This window comes from Podarcis cretensis (genome assembly GCF_951804945.1).
Source record: "Podarcis cretensis genome assembly, chromosome: 10".
Taxonomy (NCBI): domain Eukaryota; kingdom Metazoa; phylum Chordata; class Lepidosauria; order Squamata; family Lacertidae; genus Podarcis; species Podarcis cretensis.
Window position 1 is genome coordinate 26,494,542 of NC_137179.1, and position 27,074 is coordinate 26,521,615.

Below are 27,074 nucleotides of genomic sequence, written 5' to 3' on the forward strand. Positions count from 1 at the left end.
TGCCTTTCTGGACAGGTTGGATTTCTCTACCCAGACCAGTGGCATGTCCTTTTTGGCTTATGAACATAGGAAGCTATCCATTTGTCCCAGAATTGCCTATATCAGTGTCTCCCCACCTGTGAGTCATGACTTGCAAGTAGGCCGTGTAGCCTGTGCAGATGGGTTGCAAGCTTTATAAGTAAATCCAATAGAATTATAGCTTGTAATCCCTAATTGGTATGATTTTGGTTTTTATGGAAGCCGCCCAGAGTGGCTGGGGAGGCCCAGCCAGATGGGCGGGGTATAAATAATAAATTATTATTATTATTATTATTATTATGATAAATACCTCTTAACAGCTTTTTGTTTTGTTGGCATATTATAATGTTGTGTTGACACCTATAACCAAACTTCGGAAATGCTTGAGTCTTACATTTTAATGCTTGGGGACTGCTCTTTGGTGGCAGAAAAGTCCAAAATTCATGTGACAGTAAATTGATGGGCGACCATACCAAGTAAATTTGGACTTGTGGGTTACCATACCAAAAAAGTTGGAAGCCTTTGGTCTACACTAACTGACAATGGCTGCCTAGGGCCTTAGATTCAGACAAAGGTCTTTCACATCACCCTTGAATGGAGACATCTGGGATTAAAGCATAAACCATACCATTAACTTATGATCCTGTCCAGGTAGGTTTTCTCAGTTAATGCCTTCAGGGATGTAGCCTTGAATACGTAGCCTTCACATGCTGCAGTTTCAGTACACTTATCTGAGAGTACACAGACCTTTACAGCCTCTACAGGAAGTGTAGGATAATTCAGAAATCCTACAATTCTCTGCAGCCTTGTCATGTTTTAACCGAGTGCCACTCTAGATATTCTAGATTCTAGATATAACCACTGTTATATAGATTAGTTGATTTTAGGAGCAGTGGGGGAACCTAATAATGTCCCAGAGCAGTTGTTTGAGATGATGACAGAGAAAGTTAGAATATCAGCAAAGGTTTGCATGCTCACATTTTCTGGAATCCATGAGCATATGCTAGTCATTCAGCTAACTCCCTAAAGTGACTCTTCTGATCTTCAAGTTATATTTGCATTTAGTGTTTATTTTGTTGTATTGTTGTTTGTTTTAGAATGAAGTGATTAGTCAACAACTGGCTGTCATATTCACTCATTGCTATGGACCCTATCCTATTCCTAAGCTTGTTGAAATCAAACGCAAGCAGACATCTCGTTTAGGTAAGTGTGCTGTGAGTTGTAGAACATGTGTGGCACGGTCTGTTGATCCGCACTGTTGTGCAACACACATTTGGTTCATTGAGGTTTGGTCACTGGGGGAAACCAAGATAAATAACAGACGTATAGGATCATATAGACATGCTTAATCATGATGGACATTGCATACAGTTAGAAATCAGAAGGGACCATTAAATCAGAAGGGCCATCTGCACTCAGCCACATGCATACATAAGGGACTGCATCCATTCATGATCATGCCTTTATACATGAAATACACATGGTTTGGCTAGACAGAAAGGCACACCAGTTGTTCTGCAGCTGTCCTTTCCTTCGGAGGTCACCAAAGCTTGAGGATTGATGTCTTCCAGAAAACTGAAATTTTGTCATCTAGACATTGCCACCCAAAATTTAGAATTTCACACCAAAATCCAAGTTTTGAAATGTGCAATATTTGGAATGCAGATAGCTAGGGTTTTTTTTCATTGTTATGAATGGTGGAGGTGGTAGAGAGAAAGAAAATGTCCTTGTCATTATACCCTAGAACCTGATGTCCTCTGATACAATTGTTAGGCAGTAAGTTCAGAATTGACAACACGTAACTTGTGGAATTCACTGACACATGCTGTGGTCGTAGCTACTAGCTTAAACTGATTTTTAACAGAGTAATCCTGTACTCACAACATGCTGGGATCAGAGCAATGCTACCACTACACTGGAATTCATATTGTAAGAGCATTGTGCTTTGTGTTGTTACCTTGTTGTGGATCTGAGGGCTCTCCCACACTTCTGCTTGTCCCATGCCGAAAACACAGTTTTCCACTTGACCCACACTTTCTAGGCATGGGTCTGAGCTGTTTACCCCTTTCCCCACTCCTTTCCCAAGGAAAACTCACTCTTTAGTGCTAAATTGGAGCAAATGTCAATCTGGAGAAAACCCGAGTTGCTGTTTGCTCCAATTGCACACTAAAGAGCAATTTTCCCCAGGGGAAAGCAGTGGGGCAAGAGGAAGTATGGATAAGCCCTGAGATAGAGCATTGGATATATAAGGAAGAAAATATTTAACCAGGAAGCCTAGTACTTTTCATTTAACACTCTCATTACAATCAGTGAAGGTGATGGTTATGACTGTGGTCCTATTTTGGGTCTTTGTCAATTATGACACCACTGTGTTGTCAAACAGAACAAATTAAAGCAATTGTCCATGCTAATGTGGGCACAAGTGGGCACAGTCTTGTTAATGATGGAAAGGTGCACCAGATTTAAAGATCTGTTTACATAGCTGTGGACGTTTAAAGATAATGGTCTAAAAAGGAACCCAAATCTTCCCTAGATTGTCACTATTTTGCCTGAGGGATTTAGTTGCATACCAGCAAATTTAGCTTTGTACAGTTACAGGGGATTAAAATACTCTGATACAAACTCACTTGTAAATATATATATATATATTAGAATTGATTTTTTTTTTAATTAAAAAGTGACAAGAAAATGGATGACAAAGTGTGGGATAACAATTGATAGAAAGTTATCCAAACTCCACACAGACAAATCAGAATGAATCTCAATAGAAGAGTCGGTGGAAGAAGATTGGAATAAATTCAAAGTTTATCTTCAAAAATATTGCAAAATTAAGGATTGTTAGAAAGATGTTGGGAAAAGAAAATTATGTGGTTTTAGTAGAAATGACATAAAGGATTAAGTAAAAATGAGTTGGTGAAAGAGAGAATGTTAAATTATAGTATATTAAGACAAATTATTAAGATAAAAATAAGGTTGGAAGGATTTGCTGAAATAACAAATTGAATTAGAATACAAAAATGGGAGGTGTGAGGAGGTCAAGGAAATAAGTGAATGTAAGCAAGTGATATACAGGTTTGACTGGTTTTTAAATCTTTTTTTCTGTTCTATGTTTTTTTCTGTTTTTTTTTTACATATGTACTGTTTTTTCTTTTTTTCTTTAATTGTTATTACTTTTATCTCTTTTTTTCTGTAATCTTTAAAATCTTAATAAAAAATTATTTTTTTAAAAAAACAGAATGAATCTCAATAAAGGCACATGCCTCTCTCAGGCAGCTATCAGGATCAAGCACACCTGTGTTTTACCTTACTCCCAACTAAAATGTCTTCCCACTCATTTTTGTTTTGTGATTCCAGATCCTCATTTTCTTAACAATAAGGAAATGTCAGATGTTACGTTCCTTGTAGAAGGAAGACCCTTTTATGCGCACAGAGTATTATTATTTACTGCATCCCCAAGGTAAATATATGTATTTGTAAATAAACCTGATGAAACCTAATTTGAGTATCAGGGAGAATACAAAGCAGGAAGCATTTATAGGTTATACAACAGGAGCTTGCAGTGAAAGTTGTATTTTAGCAAGAGAGAACGCATCATAAGCTGCAGAGGTTCCCTGTGGATGGTACCTTGGAAGTTCAGAAAGGGACAAGCTTTGGGGCTGTAAATGTATAGGCTAGTAGAAAGATCTGTTGGGAACAAGAATTGCACTTCAAAGTAGGTGAGGAAAGTTTGCATAGAGGAGAGGTGGGTTATATATGTTATTCAGAGCTGCCAAACTGTTTTCCTGCAGCAGAAAGTACATCTGCTGAAATCCCCTCATTTACACAACTGTTTACGGTGCAGAGGACCTGTCTTCTATTCTATCTGACCAACAGTGCAGGAGCCTAGCTTCCAGTGGCTTGTCAAAATAAAAGAGTGCTGGCTGGTCTTTAAAAGGAGATGTAAGCTTGAGCAGAAAGCCTCTAGGGCCATCCCAGAGAAAGCCCTGCTCCTAGGGGATAGCAATCAACCATCCAAGAGGTCTTTGGTGGCTGACCTTACATTGTGTGGAGGGAAACGTAAGGGACTCATAGCATAAATATGTAAAATGTCATATTTCCCAGGCTGCGTTTTTGTCCCCCCTGTATAATCTCCCCCCCCCCAAAAAAAAAAAGAAATTAGACAGCTTCAGTAAAACATATTAGACCTAGAATGCAAATACTTTTCTTGCTGGATTTGCCAAATCTCTTGTTTCTGACAGCCTTGTATTTTAATCATGCAGCTGGCAACTTAGGCAGGAAGGAAGTGCATGCAAGGGAGTGCATGGAATGTAGGTGCATCAGCAGGCTGGTGGGGTAGGACAGAGTGTTCCACCCATTCTCTGTGCCCAGCTTAGAAAACCAACAGGGCTCCCAGAGAAGGGAAGCCCCCTCTGCCTTGCCCAGACTAGAAATGCAGCAGAGCACTGCTGGAGAGGCTGAGCTCTCTTTTTCTCCTTTGCAAACCTACAGCAAGCCAGTATTTTTTTTATTTTTGTTGGCAGGCCAGTAACTTTTATAGGCAATTTTACAAGGCTGTTTTAAAGCTTTCTGCCTGCCAATAAGTTTCATATGGGCAGAGCTCAAAAACATTAACAGTTTGTAGGCAATATAAACAAGTCTAAGCTACTGGGGTTTTTCCAGCCGTGCATATCAGCCTCTTCTGACGTTGCCGCTTTGCTACCACTGCCAAGTGGCTGTTCCTGTGCCTTTAAGAGACACTTGATAAAGGTATGCAGAAATCAGCAGATGAGACTTTTCATGATTCTTAAATAAACATAACCACTTGCTGGTTGCTATGGATCACACTCTTACTAAAAGGGCAGCTGCAGGATACCTCAGGGACCACCTTAGCACTTAAACGTTCCTGTCCCGTTGCTGCAATTTTTAGGAGGGACACTATTTCTGGTTCCCCACATGCCTGAGGGCTGCTTCACTTCCACTAGGAAGTAAGGGTTTAAGTCCAGTAGTACCTACCCTCCGAAAGTGCCTTCCTATGGTAAGCAGCAGCAACTATGTGCTTTTGACAGTTAATTGAAAACCTTTCCATTTAAGCAGGCTTCCCTTCGTATGTGACCCTGCCATTTATAACTCACTTTGGATTTTTTTAAAATGTTATATTTTATGTATTTTTTTTATTATTTCTTGCATTATATACTACTTGATGTGTGCCTCTCTGGTGTTCTTTCGAAGTTTGTCCATATAAATAAATGCAGGGAGCAGCTCAAGAACTGACAACCATCAGCTTGGTACAATTTTTTTGAATTGCGTTTAGTACCCCAATCCTAGAATGCTGTCACTGTGTACTTGAGTAACATCTTTGTTATGCTGACATAATATTGTGCTGGTGTTCAAGCTGGTGGCCGCCAGCCCATGAATTTTTTCGATGGCATATTATTCTCACAATCTGTCCTGAAAAATAACAAAAATCAGTGTGTTTGAATATTTTTGCGTAGGTTTAAAGCCCTCTTGTCCAGCAAACCTGCATCTGACAGCACTTGCATTGAAATCAGTTATGTGAAGTATCCCATTTTCCAGGTAAAGTTCAATACACTGCGGTGTCTTTGTATAATAAGCCAATGGTAATTTGCGGGAGAGAAAAAACATAACCAGTTGGAAGCCAGATCACAAGTGAATGGTGATTAACTATTTTATGGCCTATGTATGTAATCTGTGTTGCAGTGTGATATTGTGAAGAGCCAAATAAATATGAATTTTATACCAGTGTAACCCAGAGCTAAGGAAATTCTCAAACCTGAAATGATGACGATCAAGCAAACTAGAAGGGCTAGTTGCACAGGACCCTGGAGTACCCCTCCCCTGACCAGTACACCTCCTTCTCAGAGATCTGTGTAGTTCCAGAAATTTCACTAAGTAGGGGGTGATTCACACAGATTCAGGCTTATCTTTACAGCTTTCATTATAGTGGTTTCCACCCTCCTTTTCTGATATTCTAGTTCCATTGCGCTTGTTGTCTCATGGCAGGAGAAATCTGCATCTGAGTTTGACATTCCTTTTATCCCTTGCTTGTGCCTGCTCTACATTCACCAGCTTGCTAGATGTTAAGGATGCATCTAGTTCTTTTCTGTATGGAATAGACAAAGGGTGCTTTTCAGACAGGGGCTTAATTTGCAAATAGGTCATTGGTAAAAGTCTGTATTTTTTATGTACCACAAAGGATAACTCTGGATTAAGGAAAGGAAATATGGGATGACATTTTGATGCCAGTGATATCATGTGGACAACAAACATCTGTCTTAGAAGCACCCTTGGTCCTCACTAAGCCACAAGGATCTCCCATCTGAGCTTGTCTTAATACCCTGCTTGTATGCAAGGCAGAAGTGGGTCACAAAGATTTCCATTCAGAGACAAAAGCCCTCAGGAGCCAAAGTCTGATGTCAATAAAGGACTCCCATGTGATCCATTGCTGGCTGAGATGCTACCTTCCTGGCCATTGTCTTGCCAAAGTAGTACATGCTCTGGTTATCTTCCACCTGGACTACTGCAATGGGATCTATGTGGGGCTACCTTTGAAGGTGACTTGGAAACTACAATTAATCCAGAATGTGGCAGCTAGACTAGTTACTAGGAGTGGCTGCCGGGACCACATAACACTGGTCCTAAAGACCTTACCACTTATTTTATCTTGTGTGCAGTAGCCCATAAATGGGGTGGGAAGAAGAAATGCGGAAACTACGCTTGCATTTTTTGTGATCTATCAATCTCTTTGTTATTTCAGCTCATAATGCAGTATCTGTACTATGGAGGTGCAGAGTCACTTCTCATTAAAAACAATGAAATAATGGAGGTAAGAGGCAGCTTGCTCTACTGGTTCATTATAAATATGCAAAGAAATAGTAAAATAAAAAAGTAGACTTCACCAATTGTGAAAGGGTGTGATTCCACATGAAATAAATTAATGAATCAATCAATCAATCAATTGTCGGAAATATGAAACTGGGAGGGAATAGAAAAAGGAGAAGTTCATTCACCAGATCAAAATTCAAAGTGTAGTTCAAAGCAGGCACAAAGCCCAGTTAGTCCTCCTGTTACGTTGCCTGTGTATTTAGCCAGCATAAGAACAATAGTTTTCAAAGACTTGAAAACAGTAAGATAACATAGAAAACTACCTTATACAAATCAGGCCAATAGTTCACATAGCCTAGTAGTTTCCCCTCTGCAGTGGTCGTGGTTTCATACAGGGTTTTAGTTTCCAACCCTTTCTGAAGATTCCTGAAATATGAACCCGGGGCCTTGTGGCCCTTCCCTTCTGCCTCTCATTCTGTCATTGCACACATATGCAGCCATATATATTTGACCCACGGTGATCAAACAGGTTTTTCAAGCACTATAAAAATCAATGCACTATTTTTTAGCAGTGACCACATTTTGATAGGGGGCAGGGGATAAACAGGAGATTGCAGAAAGGCAGTAGACTCTGTCATTTTTGGGGTCATCTTATTTTATGCATTCATTTTGAAACCTCCACGTTTTCCTCAGTGAAGTCTGACATTTGATCTGACTGGTTTTGTAGCTTGCCATTCACCGGCAATGAGTCCTCTAGGTTTGGTCTCATCACCTTCTTTCCTCTTTGCGGGGGTCAGAGGTAAAATAGCAAGAAGAATTATCTGAATAATATGATGCAAATTTGCCTTAATTCAGCTGAGCTTCAGTTTGGGCAGCATAAAACATTTGAAAGAAAAAGAACAGGAAATGAGGTGAGGGATGAAAAAACTTAACTGCTAATTCACGCCGCTCTTGTTCCCCTCCCTCCCTCCCTCCCTCCCTCGCCCCCTCCCTTCCTCCCAGGACTCTGGTATATATTGCCACATGGCACCCATATCTCCACAGCAGTGCGAGATTTCAGGGGTTCCAGGCACTTACCCAGGGTCTGTGTTTCCGTTGGAAATGAGGCACAGCAGAGACTGTGGTGTCTTTATGATATATGGTTTTATTTACACACATATACAACCTTAGTCTATATGGAGGGAGTGCAGAGCCTTCACATCCTAAGAGGGTCTTGTCTTCTCCATAAGTACAGCATTAGATTCAAAGAACAGAAAAAAGCCATCCTCTGTGTCTCTTTGTTCCAGCCTGTCATCTCCAGCTCACACTGTGTTCCGCCCCTCCTTCTTCCTCTCACTGCTAACCCTGTTTCCTCCTACATATGTCATCCAGACTTGAAATCCGAACCCTTCTTGTCCACCAACACATAGCTGGAGCAGGCACCCCATCCCTCCTTTGCCTGGCAGTCTTCACCTTCTGTTGGTGTCCTTGATGGGCCATCACTGGCCTTTGTCACCTGCTAATGGTCTGTTTTAGTGACTATGGCAAGCTGTCCTGGTTTGTTAGCATAAATTAAATCCAGGGGGTTTCAGCATTTGGGACAGTTTAATCAAATATTGTTTAGTTTTAACTTTTACTAAGTTCAAGGATTATGGGTGCCCTTGCACCCACAAACTCTGGAACCAAAGCACATAACAATATTTTATTTTCTCCTTTTTTCAGCTTCTGTCTGCTGCTAAATTTTTCCAGCTTGAGGCATTGCAACGACACTGTGAGATCATCTGTGCAAAAAGTATCAACACAGAAAACTGTGTGGATATTTATAATCACGCCAAGGTAAAACTGCATTACTCATTTTTTAAAAGCGTTTTTATACCACCATTCATATGGTATCACAGTGTGGTACACATTTAAAAAAAAAAAAAAAGCATGCCCAACCGACAACTGAGCAGAGGATTTCTACCTCAGTGTAAATAGTGACTTTATAGCCTAGCCAGGAACATGCTCACAAGACTCCAATGGCCCGTTCCCTCCTGGCATTCACCAGGAGTGGTGTTCTAGGCAGATATACTCAAGAGTCTCTCCAGGTGTCATTGAAGAACAACATGGGCGTCTTGTATGTGATATTTTCATGTGTTGCTCTTCAATTGCAGCTCCCACAAGTCCTTAAGAGTCTTCACACGACTGCCTAATTTGTCCATACACATCCCTTCTTGATTTATCTAGACAGCCATCTTTCAAATTCCTTAACTGTGTGTGAGCCTTGAGTGGGAAATCACAGCCATCGCTTTTATCATTCATGGCTTGGAGCAACAGAGCAACTGAGCTTAGGCAGGCCTAATAGAATTTCTGGTGTTTTTGTCATTGAAGGGCAAACCTCCATTCTAAACTGCACACTTACATCCAAAGGTCCCTTCCATTTCAGCAGCAGAGTTCCATCTTGCAGTGTAGGTTACTGTTGAAGAAAAACAAGTCCAAATCTCTTGTCTTGCCTGCAGAACTACTTCCATGGAGGGTGGACAAACAGAAGTACACACACACACACACACACACACACCACATTGCTAGACTATGGAACTTGGGACCATACCTTATAGTGATGGCCACCAGTTTTAATGGCTTTAAAAGGGAAACAGGCAAACTCATGGCGGAGAAAACTATCAATGACTGCTGTGGCTGTGTTGCTTCCAGTATCTGGGGCAGTATGTTTCTGAATATCAGCCCTGAGTGGGAAGAGTACTGTTGCACCCATATTCTACTTGTGGGTTTCTCATGTGCTTCTGGTTGGCCACTCTAAGAACAGAAGAATTGTTTGGTTTTCTTGGTCTGAACCAACAGGGCTCATCTTAAGTTCTTATGATTTCTGGCCTACATCTGTGTATAAATTTCACAATTTTTTTTTCTTTTCCTTTTCTTTTCTTTCTCCCCGCCCTGGGCCTCATTTCCTCTGTCTTCAGTTTCTTGGAGTAACAGAACTAGCTTCCTATTGTGAGGGTTACTTTCTAAAAAACATGATGGTCCTCATAGAAAACGAAGCTTTCAAACAGCTGCTGTACGACAAGAACGGAGACTCGTCTGGCCAAAACGTACTACAAGATTTACAGAGGACGTTGGCATCACGGATCCAGTCGATTCATTTGTCGTCTTCAAAAGGCTCCATTGTATAAAGTTCAGGAAGAGCCTGATGTTTCTGACGGGGGGGGGGGGGAGGGGAAGCCCTGCAAATGAAAATGTTGCTGGTGCAGTTTCTTAAGAGAATATACAACACTATTTTTTCCTATGGGAGTATTACATTGCGGTTGTGGGCCAGAGGTGCTGTCACTTGCTTGAAACTTCCTTTGGGCAAAAGGTTATGGTACATGTGACTCCTATGCATTTTTGGAACTACAAGGATGTATTGCTGTTCTGTGAATTGCTGTTCAGATTCTGAACGCGGAAGTGCTGTCGTGCAGCTAATGCCAACTGAAGCTGGGCCATGCACCCGTACGTAGCAGAAGCCCGTCCTAGACCAAGAATGCCACGAAACAATTATTTGACAAAACCAACACATCAGGTTGTTTTTGTAACACAGTGTCATACTTCTTCTTCTTTTTGAGACCTGCACTCTCCCTGCCCCATAGTCCATTGTATTGTGCATTTGAGAAACATAAGATCTGGTAGTATGGCGAATTTTTAGTGATGGGAACTTTTTAAAAATGTTCATTAAAAAATGGGGTGGCCTCTTAGGGTTCCCTCCCACTTTATTTTCTTAAGCTCCAAATTTTTTTTTCAACGTATTTGAGAATGTATGTTACATGTTAAGTTTGGGGTTCATTTTTTTCTTTTTTCTTTTTTAATGCTAAGATGTACACTGTGTGAACATACATCTGAAAAGGTTCTGCTCATACACTTTACTTTTAAAAGTGGTATAATCTTGCCCCAATGGCTCACGGTTACACCAAAGAGGTGCATTACCAAGGACTCAGTAGTTGGGGTGGGGGAAATTGCATGCTAACTGTGGTTTGGGGTTTAAAACAGCAATGAAATTTTAACATGCATTTGCATGGTAACGGTACCTGTGAAATGTTACGTTTGTGCTTAATTTTGCCAAGAAAAAGAAAACAATGCAATGTTAGTTCTTTGTCAAACTCCATTTGTGAAATATATTTCAGAGTTTCGTTTTCTGGGGGTTCACAATTCCCATGGAGAATAATTTTAGAGAAGATGATTTGTAGTTATTATATGAGAGAGGTCAATACTGGGTCAACAATTCATGGGAAATGTTGGTATTTTGCTACTGGGAAGAGGTTATGAAGAAGATGATTTATTTTAATTATATATTAAATATGTACTATAGACTGATTCCTTGCCATATAATGAGAATGTGTAGGTTATGTGCTCATGGAAGCCTGTAGCAGGCCTCAAGTTGTTTAGCAGCATATTTTAGCAAGTCGAACCTATTAAGTGCCACACAGATGCCTGACCATTTAGTTTTGCAGGGACCACAGTAAAAGATCATTTCCATCAGAATGTTTATCAAGATACCTTTTCCTTGATGAGGTTGTGTCAATTTGCTTGCCCTGCCTCGCCCCACCCTGTTGTGCCCCTGGGAAAATTATGTCTGGTTCATAAACTTTGGAAATTTTCATAATGCCAGTTCAAAGTAAATCCTAGGTCTTTTCTATAAGGTGCTAATTCACTCTGACAGATTTTTTTAAATGTTCAGGAATCCAGTTTTTTTTTTATATTGGACAACAAGAAAACAAGGGGCTGTTCTGTGGCTCTAAACGTCAAATCCTCCTTTTTTTGTTTTATACCATTCCTGCAGCAACACTGCAAAATTGCCTAAACTACCGGTAATGTTACAGAGGCACAGCATGGCAATTGAATAATGGAGTAATGCTCACCCCGGACCCATTGTCTGTAATGGGCAACTTGGCTTACTGTGAATTTTGCACTGCAGTGCTGACAGGGACAATAACCTGACCAGTGTGATTACTGTTCCCTTGGGTGCTTCCTTGCCGTGCTTCCTTGGTCACCACAAACAGCCGTACACAAGGGATGGGTTGCTGTAACCTTTCTATGACATTTGAAGGGCCTCCTGGGTGTTAACTGCTGAGCTGCCAAATAGTGAGTGTTGGGGATCAATGCAGCAGGGAAAAGACTCTTGAAGGATGTTTTTCACAAGCAATACCAAGAGTCATCATTTGTGAATGTTGTTAATATGGGGATAGTAAGCAGGGGTTGTTGGTTGTTGTTTTTTTAAATGGAATGCATGTTCTATTCAATGCAACTGGTTGTGCAATTTTCAAATGCCAAAAGCAATTTTATGCTTTATGGTATGTGATGCAAGGCCACGGTCAAATTGTGGCTTCTTGTAGGCCATCATTCAGCATTAACTACTTGTGAAAACAACCAGAGGCTATTGCTACTCATAGACCAGTTCAACTCTAATAATATAAGGGGCAGGCAGCTGACCTGGCAGCCTCCATACATCAGTGGACTACAACTCCCATCAGCCCATCAGCATGGCCAATGGTCAAGGATGATGGAATTTGAAGTCTGCTGACATCTGGATGGCACCACATTCGCTACCCCTGACCTAAGGCATACTTTTGTAGCTGAACTGGGTGGGGGAATAGAGGATTATATTCAACTAAGTTTTTCCCATAGCTTTTGAGTTCATTGGGTCTGCTCTGAGTAGGACTAGCATTGGGCTACAACCCAAGTTGTAGTCTTGGCTATTAATTTAGAAACTATATAGCACAATGGTTTGGATCTTAAGATAAGGGAAGAAAGTTGTTCCCTCCCAACTGCCTGCACCCCATCCTACATTATTCAGGAGGTCTCCTCCTTTGCAGAGGGCTGCAGGCAGGAGTGGAAATCTAGCTCAAAAAGACAGAAGGCCCCCAGCAGGAGATATGAAGCGGTGGTCAAATTGGGGCCCCTTGCAAGTCAAACCTACACGTAAAGCACCTCAGCCAAGAGACAAGCCAACAAACATATGACTATATAAAAAAACTGAGGTGTTCTAAAGTTTGCTGTAGTCTGTTTAATGGTGTGAATGTATATAAAAATCTTTTGATTAAAATGCCATTTAAAAATAACTGAAAATTAATTTTCTAGGTATTTCAATTTCATTCTGTTGAGCTAACAGAAGTAAACGGTTAAATATGGAAAACCTGACAGAAGTAAGAAGTTAACACCGGGACCTCAGTAATAGTTAAGTGGGCTGGGACTGTAGGTAAGCTGGCTGTAAAGGTGAATGGGAAACCTTCCTTGTGTGGAATTTCCTTTCTTAGGATTCCAAGCCAATGATGGGGTTGCAAATGGAAATGATGACAAGAAGTGATCGCTTCCTTGCTACAGCAACGCCTTCTACTTTTGGTTATCCTTCCAGATGTTTTTGCTGTGTTCTTCAAAAAGAAGATTGAAGCAGGTCTGCCATGTCCCTCAAATGTCTGAGCTTTACAGGTATATCACTGTCAATGCATCTTGGATTAGTGTCATAGAACCAATTTAGGTAACCTCCCCTCCTCTCCTCACTCCCTCCTTCCTCACTTCACCCTCTAAATCTAAAATCCTTCCATAGATTCCATCCCTTATAGCATTCGAGAAAGGGTCTTAAGGATACAGTATATGATTCTGAGTCGGTGAAGTATTACAGTGCGATCCCCAGAGGGCATCATGTGAGAGTGAGGCTGTGATTTAGCTGAAACCAGAACACAAGCCTTGCTGGATCAGACCCGTGATCCGTCTAGTCCAGCCTCCTGATTCCCACAGTGTCCAGCCAGATGCTGTCAGGAAGCCTAAAAGTGAGCCATGAAGGCAGCCATCCTACCGCATTGTATACCCCTGGCACCTGGTATTTAGAGGTGCACTGTTTCTGAAAGCGCACACCCATTTAGCTGCGCTAGTTCGTAGACTTTGACAGGCTCATCCTCCATGAATGTGACTCATTTTTCTATTTGCTCAATTACATAAATATCAAGAAATGAGTAAGCAATCCAGTCATCTCCCCACCCCCAAATAAGCCATATAATCCTAGCTGGGGATTGTTATACACTTTTTTTATTTTAAACAAATTAAATAATTAAAGGTGTTATTGGCATGAACATGTACAGAATAAAAATGATGGATATGGCAAACAAAAATAAATGTAAAAGTAGAAAATAAAACACCGATACAGAGGAGGGGTAAAAAAGAAATCAAATCTAGCACAACGATATGAAACATTCTTTGTCTGAAAGATCAACTGTTGGGGTTCTTGAAACTTTTCTTTATCATATCTATCCAGGTGGACTGTTTGCTGCATCTTAATGTTTATAACCAAGTTTTATATCCGATATCTAAATATTTCTCTGAATTTCTGACTCACAGTTAATATTTCCAACAGACCCTTATGCCTTTAAGAGCAGTGTAGGAAGTTTAAATTCAATGGGTGCAACCTTTACCCTATGATAGAGATACATAGCTAAGAAAGCCTGCACCTGCACCTTTTGAATATATCTTAATTACACAGTTCGTAAATGTTACCATTTCATCAGCTTCCATTTAGCTCTTCTGCAGTGTGATCCTATACCTGCCTGTTCCAAAGTAAGTCCCCCTGATTTCATTGGGGCTTACTCCCAGGTAGGTGGGTATAGGATTGCTGCCTAACTCACCTCCAAAAACCTAAAAATGACTCTTTTCACTAATAAGTTGGTAATTTTTCACTCTCCCCAGTTTTTCCTAAAATTTCCTTTAGGCCTCTGCAGCCAGCTCCACAATAAAACAGCTCTCATCTTCTTCCTTTTCTGTAAATTATTTTAAAATGGTTAGGTAGAGAAGTATCCTTAGGTATGACTCTTAAAGGGTGATATTTTCTCTCAAGAGCCTAAAACAGGGCCTTCCAGGGGAGGGGGTGGAATCACACAACTTGTTCTGTATTTCAGAACTTTTCTATATCCTTTTATAAGAGCTAATTTCCATATGTTTTCCAGTAGGAAAATGATCAGTTGCCTAAGGATTATACTGCGTTAGGCAAAGCCGTATGGTGAAGTTTATTGCCCATAGACTTGAAAAACCGAAACAGGATCATAGGTGGCCATGTGTTTGTACTGAAAACAAACAAAAAATTATTCAAAAGGAATAAAATCTAAAGTGAGAGAAGGAGGATGAGGGCTGGATACAGAATGCTAACTGCACTGGACAATTTTTTGAAAAGGTGACCATGGTGACCTTGAAACATTTTTTTCAAAGACAGGTGTAATATTTATAGAGCAGTGAAGGCAGGTTTGGAAGGACCCTCACTGTGTTCAATGCTGCTTTGTTTTGTTCTTTCCGGGGTCAAGGGGAAACAGCTATGGCAATGAATTGGCTAGTTCCAATGACGTCACCAAAATACAACCACAATCCTGTAACTTTCTTTTTAACATGCTGATGGAGAAATGTATATGTGTGCCAATAAAGTTACATGTGTGACAGACAGCTTAAAGAATAAAAAGGCAGGAAGTCTGCATGGAAACAAGGGAGGGGAAAACTGACAAGCAAATAACAAGGACATTCTTTTTGTACAACTTCATAAGCAAGGACACAGAACCTGCTGTGACTCCTCTTCAGATGTTACAACTGCCTTTGTTCTTAAAGATGTGAAATAGATCAAGAGTTTCTAAGGTAAAAAGGGAGATTGGTAGTCGGGAGATCTTTACATCAAATATTACCATAGTCCCTGAATAAGTCACTTAGCTGTTATTTATGGGGGTTTAGCGGTTTCCCATTTGTCCGCAGTGCCTGTTACAGAATAATTTGCTCTCATTCTGATTCCAATAACTAATCCAGGGATAGGGGATCTCTGGCCCTCCAGATATTGTTGAACTGTAGCTCCAGTCATCCCTGTCCATTGGCATCCTCATTGAGGCTGATGGCAATTGGAGTCCAGCAACATCTGGAGGGCCGTAGGTTCACCATCCCTGGCCATAGATGGGGGAAATGGAATAGGGACGTAGAGCACTTCCCTCCTCAGGCTGCCAAGCCCCAACCTTGTGCCTGTTATTCTCTGTTAGAGAAGTAGAAAGTGTTGCATATGGACATCAACATGAAATGAAAATTCGGCTTTAACAGAGTTTAAATAGTTCCATTGTGTAGGCTGATGTGAATTTGTCTGAATATACTTTTCTGATCAAATTTGATTGTCTTCATTCAGGCCACAATCTTTTATCCAGTAAGCCCCATTGAATTCAGTGGGACTTACTTCTGAGTGGGCACATATAGGCTTGCATTGACACCTTTCTTCCTTTAGTACTGATACATTCCTATTGAAAGGTCTGTGGGAACATCAGCTACATTCTCCTTAGCACTTTTCTGAAGCATGTGCAGAAGAATTCTTCAGTCTTCTAAGAAATAATGTGCGTGTAGAAGTATACACATGCTGGGGAGTAAAACAGGAACATGACTGTATCATTTTATTTTGATTTCTTTTTTAAAGTCACATTTGAGCCTGAAAATGTCTGGGTTTGGAAATGATTGGAGTGCCAAAGTACACCTAGTAATGACAATCCTAAAGCTAAAGTCCAGTATATAATGTTATATTTTTAGGAGCATGCCCAATATATTTTAAATTTACATGTAGAAATATGAAGTGTGAACGCAACAAACACAAATTATATACAGTGCAATCCTATACATGTCTTTCCAAAAGGAAGCCCCATTGAGTCAACTGGGACTCACTCTCAAGTAAGTGGGTCTAGAACTGCAGTCATATGCCAAGTTATCTGCTAATTGCACTCAATGGCAACCCCATGTTTGCCCCTCTGTGTTGGCCTGAAGCCAGAAATGGAGAGTTTGTGGCCCTCCAGAGTTGGTGGATTCCCATCAGCCCCAGCCAGCCAATAACCAGGGATGGTGAAAACTCTAATCCAGTCACATCTGAAGGTCACAGGTTCCCTATCCCTGCCTTGAGCTTTCAAGCTACTAAAATCAAATCCAAATTTTGAGTCATGGCAATGTTTATTCATCCTGCAACCCTTCTTTGGGGGATAAATTAAATATCCGGCCATTTATTATTCTGGGTTCCTTAAATGAATCCTTTCTTTTTTTACTTTCCGTTCAACTGTTAAAACACTCTCCACCCCCCACCCTGCACACATACATATACCCTTGGCCAAATATTCCCGTCTTGTGTTTCGGCTGCCCACAGGCCACAAGCCACTTAACATTTGTGCCACTTCAAAGTAAACAGTCTGTGAACTGCAGCTGTTCTCTTTCTCAATAGTGCCATTAAGCGTTGCAGTATAGGAGCCCCATTAAGTTTCCTCCACAATGAAACCATTATGTAAAGGCAAAAGGATCTCATAACCCAGTTTGTTTTGTCAGAAACCTGAGGTTAGCCAACTGCCAGAGAACACAGGCATTCTTCAGGTTCAGTGTGGGTAACTTTGAAGGTGGCGTCCCAAACCCCCCCCCCCCCGCCACTCACCCACCCACCTTTGCAACAGCATCAGGTCTTGGCATGCCAGTTGCTGAAGGCAACACCTTTCAAAGACTTTACACCATTAAAGTACCTCTGTTTCTGCTCTCTCCCCTCCCCCTCCTCTTTTTAACTGGAATAGGTTAAAGCTGTCAAACTAAAGCCCTTGCCAGATTATCACTGAAGTAGTTACACCGTGCTCAGCAAAATTCCACAGAGAATGTATTTATTTCCTGCCTTTAACTTCTGTGTTGTGCTGTGGGATATTAAACTCCTTATTGTGGCTGTATTCCAAATTAGGTTTTCATCTCAAAATGCCCCTTTTTTAAAGGACACAAAGGAGCTATGAAGTTCACTTTCCAGGGAGTTCTATAGAGCAAAGATGCTTTGACAGTGTGATCAGCTGAATTCCGTCTCCATTGTTCCATTGGCCAATAGGGGGTTCAGTTAGGGATTTCACAGTGCTGTGATGAAATTCTTTCATGAAAATGCACAGAGCAGTACTATGCATGGTTCTCTGGAAGCCTTTCCCAACCTAGTGGCCTCTGGATATTCTTGGACTCCAACTCCAATTACTCCCAGCCAGCATGGCCAATGGTCAGGGTCTATGGCAGTTGTAGTCCAATATCACCTGAAGGGTAGAGGTAGGGCTAGATCACTGGTATGTTCTGTGGAGGTGAGGATTATTTGTATTCTGTTGGGTTCTGTGTTGTCTGGTGAACTATCTAGAATTCTGAGAAACTTCTGTTGTACAAAAAAGACCTGTTCGACTACCTTGCTCTCTGGAATACCCTGTTTCAAGGTTCTGATGAATGGGTGTATAGTTCTATTAACTCAGGGGTGTTCTCTGACAAAGATACGGGGTATTCTTTATTATGTATCCATTTGTGTGTTTGTCCGCATACACATACATGAGATCTAATAGATAAATACAGGCATATAAGTAAATTGGGGGAGATATAACCCTCCCTGGCTTTCATTCAGGTTCATTTACACAATGGCAGAGACAGAGATTTAAAAGCTCCTGAGTCCTAGAACAGTTGTAAGTCACTTTGGATTGCCTTGGGCAAGATAAAGCAACTGATAAATTTTAATAATAGTGCTGGTGGTCGTGATGGAGAACCTGTAGTCCTCCATAAGGTTTTGAACTGCAGCTGAGGTTGATGGGAGTTGGAGACCTGTCTTTGAAGAAGGCCAAGCCAATTGACTGTGCTCATGTTTTAAATATTATTCTTCACTCCAATTCTGTCTTTGCTAGCAAATCAGTGGCAAATTAGAGGTGATCAGAATCTGCTTCTTGACAGCAAGCAATGAGAAAAAGTTGTGCACCTCTTGAGATCTCTGTAAGGCCTTCTAGCCATCACAAAGTAGCCTGGGATCAGCCCAGGGACTGGGGGCACATGCTGTAAGTTCCCATGGGCTCCTATGGGAGGAAGCAGGGTATAGAAACAACGGCAGCCACAACAACATTGTGATGATTAACGCACTAGATGAAATTGTGACTGGCAAGTGCATCATTTGATCTGCTGCCTGCTAGTGATAGCCACTTCTAAAGTTCCATTTCTGCCATGAGGTCATGCGGTTTCCTTGAGCTAGCCACCTCTGAACACCTAGCCTTGATTTTGCTGTACTTGCTTCAGTGACCTGATAGATAAAAGAGTTGGATTTGAATCTGGGAGATCTGGTCAGAAGTTCTGTCTTCTGTCGTGGAGGCATGCTGTTCCCTTGCACAAGGCGCGATCTCTTTGCCTCAGTTCCCTGAACCTACCTCACTAGCTAGTGTGACTTGTGCCTATTTGGGGCATACCCAGTGTTTGATAGGTGGGCGCCTTAAACCCCACCCCAACAAGCAACCCCTTGGCCATTCAGAAGAAGCACAGTACATGTGCATGTGGTCCTATCTTGGTCTGGCAAAATGCCCAGAGGAAGAGAGTGGGCGTTACGCTGCCAGGCATCCCTGCAGGGCCATCACTTGCATTACAATAGTAGTTCCATGTGTATTATGCAGTTGTGACCAATCTTTTTTGATGAGTACGCCACCAAATCCAATCTAAAACTGAGAGGGTGCCACATCCCAAATGAATGCAGCTGTTTCACCTTCATCCCACTTATGACTCAGTGTGGTTTTGCTTCTGGGCCTAATGAGATGAAAAGTGTTGGAGAAGCAAGCACAACTGTAAATATGGCTTTTTGCTGTGACCCTTCCAGGAGTGCCACACTTCCCTGCTACTCATGCCACAGGTTGCTCAGCTGTGATGGTTAATGGGTGATCCTGAACTTCATGATTTGCAACTCCATGAACTGATTTGCAATTGAGAAGGAGATTCTGCATTAGCCATATGGTGGTTGTTTGCTCCTTCTCTCTCCCAAAATACGACCTGTGAACACACACCAAAATTGATGCCCTGTGTGTGTGCGCGCTTTTTTTTAAAGTGCATAGACGATGCATAGACTGGTGACTAGAGCTGTGCTGCTTTTCATGGGACCTGGTTACTTTTGGAGGAGAAAGCACTGGGGAACTGTTCTATAATCAGTTTGTTTTCAGATTCATAGAGCAGATATGGCAGGGATCCCAGAACAAACAGCTTTAGATGTGTATCAACCCAGAGCAAATGTAAGTAAACTCCAAACAGATCCCCCACCTTTGAAATCTCTCTGTAACTTTCCTAATTAGCTCAAAACTCAAAAATGGTTGTTTCAAGCTGTCTGTTCTCTGCACCTTTTGCTCTAATGGGTCGAATTAGTTTCACAGTTTATTCCCACCTTAGCCAAGATGATTCTCATCTGTCATGAGGTTAGGTCCAGCTTCTGTGCTTCAATTTGGGAGAGGAGTGGGGGACATTGGGGAATGTCTATGGAGGAGATAAACCCGGGTGGTTTATGGAAAGATACAATTGTTTTTGCCAAGAATGGTGAAATCATGAGTGTGGGTATGTTGTCACAAACCACCTTGGAAGCTGCAAAGGCAGAATGTGTAGTTGTTCCCATTAGTTTGGGTTTCTTGAATGCTGCTGATGCATTTTGGCATCTGAAAGATGAATTTCCCAAATTCGACAAAATGTTAGCACCTGCTGTTAGGAATCAGTCAAGTCGTGTCAAAACTAAAAGGAATAATAGGACTGCATGCTTTAGTCATCTCTTCCTCTATGACATAGATAGTCTGTGTGAATATAGGCAAACAATGGCTGTTTCAGGAAGTTATGTGTTCCAGGGAGACTGCCTCTCAATTACAGTTAGCTCGCCCTGATGACAAGCACTAATTAGCCATGATACCCAAAAGATTTATCTTTGTGCAACACTTGAATATCCACAAATATTTAATACAAAACTCTAAATAGGAATTGGTATATCACATGCACGTCATAGATTTAAAGCACATTTATACAATTTTAACAATCATGGCTTCCCTCAAAGAATCCTGGGAATTGCCATTTATCCCTCACAGAGCTACAGTTCCCAGCATCCTTAATGGACTATTATTGTTCCCAGCATTCTTTGGGGGAAGCCATGTACTTTAAATGTATGAGCGCCAGTGGAAGATTTCTGCCCAGGCAGAGTGGGGGCCAATTTCATTTGAGCCCAAAGTGGTGGCAAATAGTTAAAACTCCCCTTTCCCCCATGTCATGGTTCTGACCTGATTTGAGGCCCTCCATACTAGCTATTGGTTACAGAAAAAACAACTACTCAAGGGCAACTTAGATCACATCCTTAGATTTTAATCCTAAGAACTGCTTTGTAGCATGTGGGAAACTGCAAAGCTTTCTTCCAGGTAAATATGTTTACTATTTTGGCATGCAAGTTATTGAGCAGTAATGTCCACTGTGCAGATGGCAATTAAGTAGAGGCAAATTATTTGGAAGCCGGCATTATGAATAGAAAAGGGTTTTGGGGTTTTTTTCAAATAGTGTAATGGAACAAGTTTCCTGCACTAAGGAAATAAACATGCAAGGACAGCAATTTATTTTACTCATCCCTCGGAAGCAGAAAAAGAGGATGCCATGTACACAATGCTAGCATGTCGGTTTGCTAATGTGCTACCATTTTGACGTTTGCATTGAACTGGCTTTTTTTTACTGTCAAAACAAAAGGTTTTGTTTTCAGCATAATATATTCAGTAGGCGGCATGGAGTGAATCACATATGTTCAATCACGCAATTAAATGCTGAATGTCTCATGTAATTTTCCAAGAGCACACCTTAGAATATTTTAAGCACCAGTCTTCCTCTTGCTCATTCTCTTAAACCATCTCAATGAGATTAGGATCCATACTTTTGCCAAATGTAATTTTGCAAATCTGTTTTGCACATTGTATTAGACACACAGCAACATTTGAGACAAGCAAGTTGTCATTTTAATTGTGTTACTCAAAAACGGGCTAATCTGATTTGCTCTTCAAGCGTAAAATCATTAGCTCTTTCCCGGGAGCCAACTGTACGTGACTTGGTTGATCTAAAGCCAAGAAGCTGGTAGCACAAGAAGATAATTGAGACAGGTTTAACTGATACTATACAGTCATTAAAAGATGAATCCTGCCTCCCATACAGATCTTCTTATTACTGACTTGACTTGGAGAGGGATAGGGCTCATAGTAGGACAAAATGCATCATCATCACATATAATCTCTTTAAATTTTCACAGGTCTGTATGAATTCTCAATTAGAATTAGAAGTTTCAATATGAAAATGTTTTATATGTCTTCCAGATTGTATGGCATGTTCTAGGACCCCGCAAATTTCTGAGCCATAAAGCCCATTGCTCTCTGCTACACTAGAGGCCACTTTGCACAATTAGCCATTGAACTCCCCATCAACCTCTTTTGCTTATGATTTCAAGAAGTAGAGTGCGAAGAGCCCTGGAAAGATCAGGGGATCTTGATTTAGCACTTCTTCTTTGTGGAATTAAAGACCCTTGAAACATTATCTGAACTGTGTGGGAGTGAACAAGTTAGATGAGTACTGCTCTACAAAGTTTAAATGACACCCCCCCCCCAATGTCGGCTGTGACTGAACTCATGGGTCTTTCCCATGGAAACTGTACTCACCTGGTATGATTTTCTAGGTTCTGTATCCTTGGCCTAGAGAAAAAATTGAAAGGTATGGAGTTGTTAGTGCAACTTGCCTGGGGTCCAGTATAGGTATTTTTCTACAACAGCCTTATGGGACTTATAATTCATAACATCTGAAGGGAACAAGGTTGAAGAAGCCTGGTGTAGAAGACTCTGGAAAGTCTTATGTGTGTATTTTGACTTGGATAATAACCCCTAAGTGCTTGTCAGTAAACAAGCCCTGTGTTAAATCTACCCTAATGCCTGGGTAGGTACATACACAGAGCTTATTTGTCCCATCCTGTCTTGCCCTAAAACATTCTGCTATAGTTTCCTGGACTTGTTAATTTTTTGTTCTAATTGACCTGTTCCCGTGGCTGTTTTCAGAAGGAGCAACTACTCTGCTTTCCCAAATATGTCAGATTCCATAGGGGTCCCCTCATTGGTTCTGTCTCCTTGCCTGCCCTGGCTGAAATCCCTGGGCCTGAGTTGGCTTCATCTCCTAGACCTGTTCAGGGGCCCTGTGTCATTGAATGAACCCTCCTCATGGCTTGATGGAGACAGTAAAAAATGCAAACATAGGTTTTGCCTGGTTGCAAACATCAACATTCAGGCCATAGGCTATTAAAATTCATGGGGGGAAAACTGGGGCAAAGAAGAAAATGGAAATTAATAGGAAGGTCCCGTTTATGCCTTATAAATCCAAATTATATACCTCTTTTGAAAGGGATAGATCTTGATTCATGATGTGATTGGAATTTTCCCTGTATTATCCGTACCAAATCAGGACACCTAGCAATGTGTGTGTTTTTGTGTGGCTTTGTGAGAGAGGACGTTATTGAAATGCTTAAAACAATAGCAATTGCAATGTTCAGGCTTATTGACATGATGTTAGGAGATTGCAGATCTGGTCCATCTGCTAATCAACATTTAGATTGGTATATGGAAGTAGACCACCTATATCAAGAGAGCGTGGAAATGACACTCAATGCTTTAGTTTTTTGTTTTTTTTTGTGTGTGTGTGTATGTTTTTAAAGGGATTCACTGAGGTCATATCTTACTTGCCTTACTCCAAGGTTCAAGATTTCAGTGAGCAAGATTTGGTGTCTATAGTTCAGTCATCACAGTCTGAATGCAGGCACATCAGTTAGTTTCAGTGAAATCAATTCCTTCCGACAAAAAAATCGTTTTTTGTGCCAATTCAGCCTACTTTGTATACATCTGAAAGTCAGCTGAGTGACATTAGAGGTGACTGTAGCCCATTCAATCTACCATGTACTGGGTGAGTTTTGTTGCTTCACAAGGATTGCATTGGTAGGTAGCCAACAAATGGCTGTATTTGTATTCTGTAAAATGGTCTTGCAGCACAAACAAGTTAAGCCTCTATAGCTGGACTCAAGCTACATTAGCCTTGTCTGCTTTAACTGCCAGCACTCTGGCTTAACTGCTATGTGGATCATGGCTATAGCGACTTCGCAATAAAATAAGGTAAAGAACATTCTTTGGAGCATACCAGGGTAAATAAAGTAGTAAAATGTGTTGCATCTTGATTTTTTTTTTTAATGAAGCTTGTTTGTATATATTAATATGCACATTTAAACACCAGAGGATACATTACAAGTCCTCCTCTATTCATACTGGATTAGTTTGTTGATGGTGCTGTGCACTACTGCATTAAAGGGATCCAGATTCTTGAGGATGTGGTTCTAAAGCTGTGGTTTTCAACTTTTCTACCTTTAGGGAAGCCTTTTCACATGAGCTTGTGTACTGAAGGGCTCCTGGTCACCTGCCATTGGCCTGGTTTACATTTAACATTAAGCCATTGTTTGTTTAGCCACCAGTTTGTTCCACAGATGATTAAATAAACCATGGCTTGATTCTCCAAAGCTTGATTTGTTTTCCAGCTGCTCTTGCTGTTGTAGATTAGTGTCGGGGTTTGGGGGAGGGAGAAACCATGGTTAAGGCAGAGTGCTTGGTTTGCATATAACACCAAGCCATAGTTAAAACAAACCAAGATTCATAACCCAACAACAAACTATGGCTGTGGTTTCTGGGTAGTAAACAAACCATAGGCAGGCTTCAGGTTATGAAATAAACAATGGATTAAGAAACTATGGTTTTATTAACCATAACTTAGTCTTGTGTGTGAACTAGGCCATTATTGCAGAGGATCTGGGGGCATTTTCTTGGGAACACTACTAAATGTTGAGGCAACCTACTACTCCCCATCAACTAAGAGTGCCCTTTGGAAAACAGACAACACTCCCCTGCAAGTCCAGATTGAGAGAGCAGATTATAGTGGTGGGCAACCTTTCAGGTAAGCTTCTTTGTCATAATTGTGCTAATCAAGGATTCCTTGCTGAAAAAATCAGCTATGGTGGACAAGTTTTACTGGAAAGCTTACCCATCACTGTACGTGCTATCATTCCCTGGAACAGAGTTTGAAAACCATTGTTTAAAGGGTGTTAGAACCAGACTACAGCATGCTTGGCATCAAGCAAAATGAGGATGTATGTGGCAACCACTCACTTCAAATGATCCAAGGACTATGGATTAGAATCAATATTGGCTTTGGAGGTGGACACTTGTGTTGCTGACTCCTGCCCCAACTCCCAGCCAATGGTTAAGTGCCTCATTTACAGGGATCTAAGGTAGAAATCTCAAAGAGTTTATATTGGTGGTCTGTATCGGTAGTTAAATACTCCAAATCCTATTTTTGGACGTCTATAATAAGGACCCCGTAGGGTAGAGTGGGGTGCTTCAACGGAACACAGAAGGGACCACACAAACAGCAACAAAAATATAAGTGTATGTATATATTTATCTATAGCCTAATGTTTCTGTATTTGAATGGTTTTTGGAAATGTCAACAAGTGATTGTTCCTATTGTGTTTACTGCTCTGAAATTCTTTGCATGACTTCTGGCATAATAAAATTCTTTAATAACGAAATTATCTACCGGTACATCTATATACATATATCTATATATATTGTTAGCCTGCGAAACATTCTTGTCAGATCAGCCATGTTTTGTGCAAATTGTATATTTCTGTTGTAAGAGCACCATTGGAATTTGACTTTGAATTAGTTGTTGGCATTAAAATATGTTTTTATGGATAATAAACTTGTCATTTAGTGTGCTGGGGCTGGCAAAATGCCACAGTCATCCTTACAATTTCACAAAGCCACTAGGAAGTGGTGAGTAAATAGGTTAGTATGTATGCAGTGATAGTCTCTTTGCACTTGGTACCGTATGTGTGCAAAGTGAGGTATATCTCTCTTGGCTTAATCAATGCTTCTCATCTTGTTTTCTATCTTAGCCCAAATCCTCATTAAGAAGTCAAATCAGTGCAGCAGCATGCCCCCAATATTAGACAAAGGAAATTATGTATATACTTCTGCTATTATTAATTTATACAGTAGCTTGAAGTGGGTGAAATGTTTTGCCACACAGCTTAATTTACCCTTCCAAGGCCCCTGTGAAGTAGGTTAAGGTGAGAGATGATGACTTGCCCAAAGCTGTCCAGTGAGTGGAGTGGAGTGAGTTCGGATTTGAAGCTGTATCTCCTGTTAGCAAATTAAGCCTTCAGCAATGGCATCAGCCTTCACCAACCTTTCTGGAATGTGAGACAATTTTGCTGTTATAGCCATTTATTTCACAGATTTCTAGCCTGCGTTTCTGGCAAAACCTCTACAGTGCGAATTACAACACACTAAATAATACAGGCTAAATAATCAGTCCATTAAGTGCCTCAATAATTAAAATAACAAATAAGATAGCAGCATATAAAACTTCAATTCAAAGTGCAGTAACCAAGTAAGTATTTAGAACCTCCTAAAGGGGACGCAGGTGGCACTGTGGGTTAAACCACAGAGCCTAGGACTTGCCGATCAGAAGGTCAGCAGTTCAAATCCCCGCAATGGGGTGAGCTCCCGTTGCTCGGTCCCTGCTCCTGCCAACCTAGCAGTTCAAAAGCACATCAAAGTGCAAGTAGATAAATAGGTACCGCTCCGGCGGGAAGGTCAACGGCGTTTCCATGTGCTGCTCTGGTTCGCCAGAAGCAGCTTAGTCATGTTGGCCACATGACCCAGAAGCTGTACAGCGGCTCCCTTGGCCAATAAAGCGAGATGAGCGCCGCAACCCCAGTGTCGGTCACGACTGGACCTAATGGTCAGGGGTCCCTTTACCTTTACCCATAAAGGTATTGCATACATGGAAAGGGCTATACAGTACTAACTTCCCAGGGCAGTTTCCCAAAGATGTGGGGCCACAAACGTTTCAAGACTTATCTTAAAATATGCAGATTTGGGGGGGGGGCGAGAGGACATGACATGTTGATTTTCTGTCTGTCATTCAACTGTGGTAAGAGACACAAAACCTCCATGGGGGAGAGGTCTGGAACCCTAGATGTTTGTCTGACTCATACATTAAACTACCCTCACCATAGTGCTCTTCAGATCCGCCACAGATTACCCCCACCCGCCTGAAGATGGCAAAATTGCCACTAGAGAATCGGGAAGAGCGACTCTGTATGTGTGTATGTTTAAAAGGTAAAGGTAAAGGTACCCCTGCCCGTACGGGCCAGTCTTGACAGACTCTGGGGTTGTGCGCCCATCTCACTTAAGAGGCCAGGGGCCAGCGCTGTCCGGAGACACTTCCGGGTCACGTGGCCAGCGTGACAAAGCTGCATCTGGCGAGCCAGAGCCGCACACGGAAACGCCGTTTACCTTCCCGCTGGTAAGCGGTCCCTATTTATCTACTTGCACCCGGAGGTGCTTTGGAAC

General features: G+C 41.3%; 1 protein-coding gene across 6 annotated transcripts in view; it reads left to right on the forward strand.

Moving 5' to 3' along the window:
- ABTB3 (ankyrin repeat and BTB domain containing 3) overlaps positions 1–25,413 on the forward strand; it is a 246,692-nt gene extending 221,279 nt beyond the window's left edge. For 5 of the 6 annotated variants that reach the window (XM_079992249.1, XM_079992252.1, XM_079992251.1 and 2 more), the window contains 6 exons: positions 1,116–1,221; positions 3,373–3,475; positions 5,490–5,571; positions 6,773–6,841; positions 8,542–8,655; positions 9,777–25,413. In XM_079992249.1, the coding sequence (XP_079848375.1) occupies positions 1,116–1,221; positions 3,373–3,475; positions 5,490–5,571; positions 6,773–6,841; positions 8,542–8,655; positions 9,777–9,986 (684 nt within the window). In that variant the 3' untranslated portion in view covers positions 9,987–25,413. The remainder of the gene's footprint in view (positions 1–1,115; positions 1,222–3,372; positions 3,476–5,489; positions 5,572–6,772; positions 6,842–8,541; positions 8,656–9,776) is intronic. The other variant, XR_013842785.1, reaches the window with a different exon arrangement.
- The last annotated feature ends 1,661 nt before the right edge of the window (positions 25,414–27,074 follow it).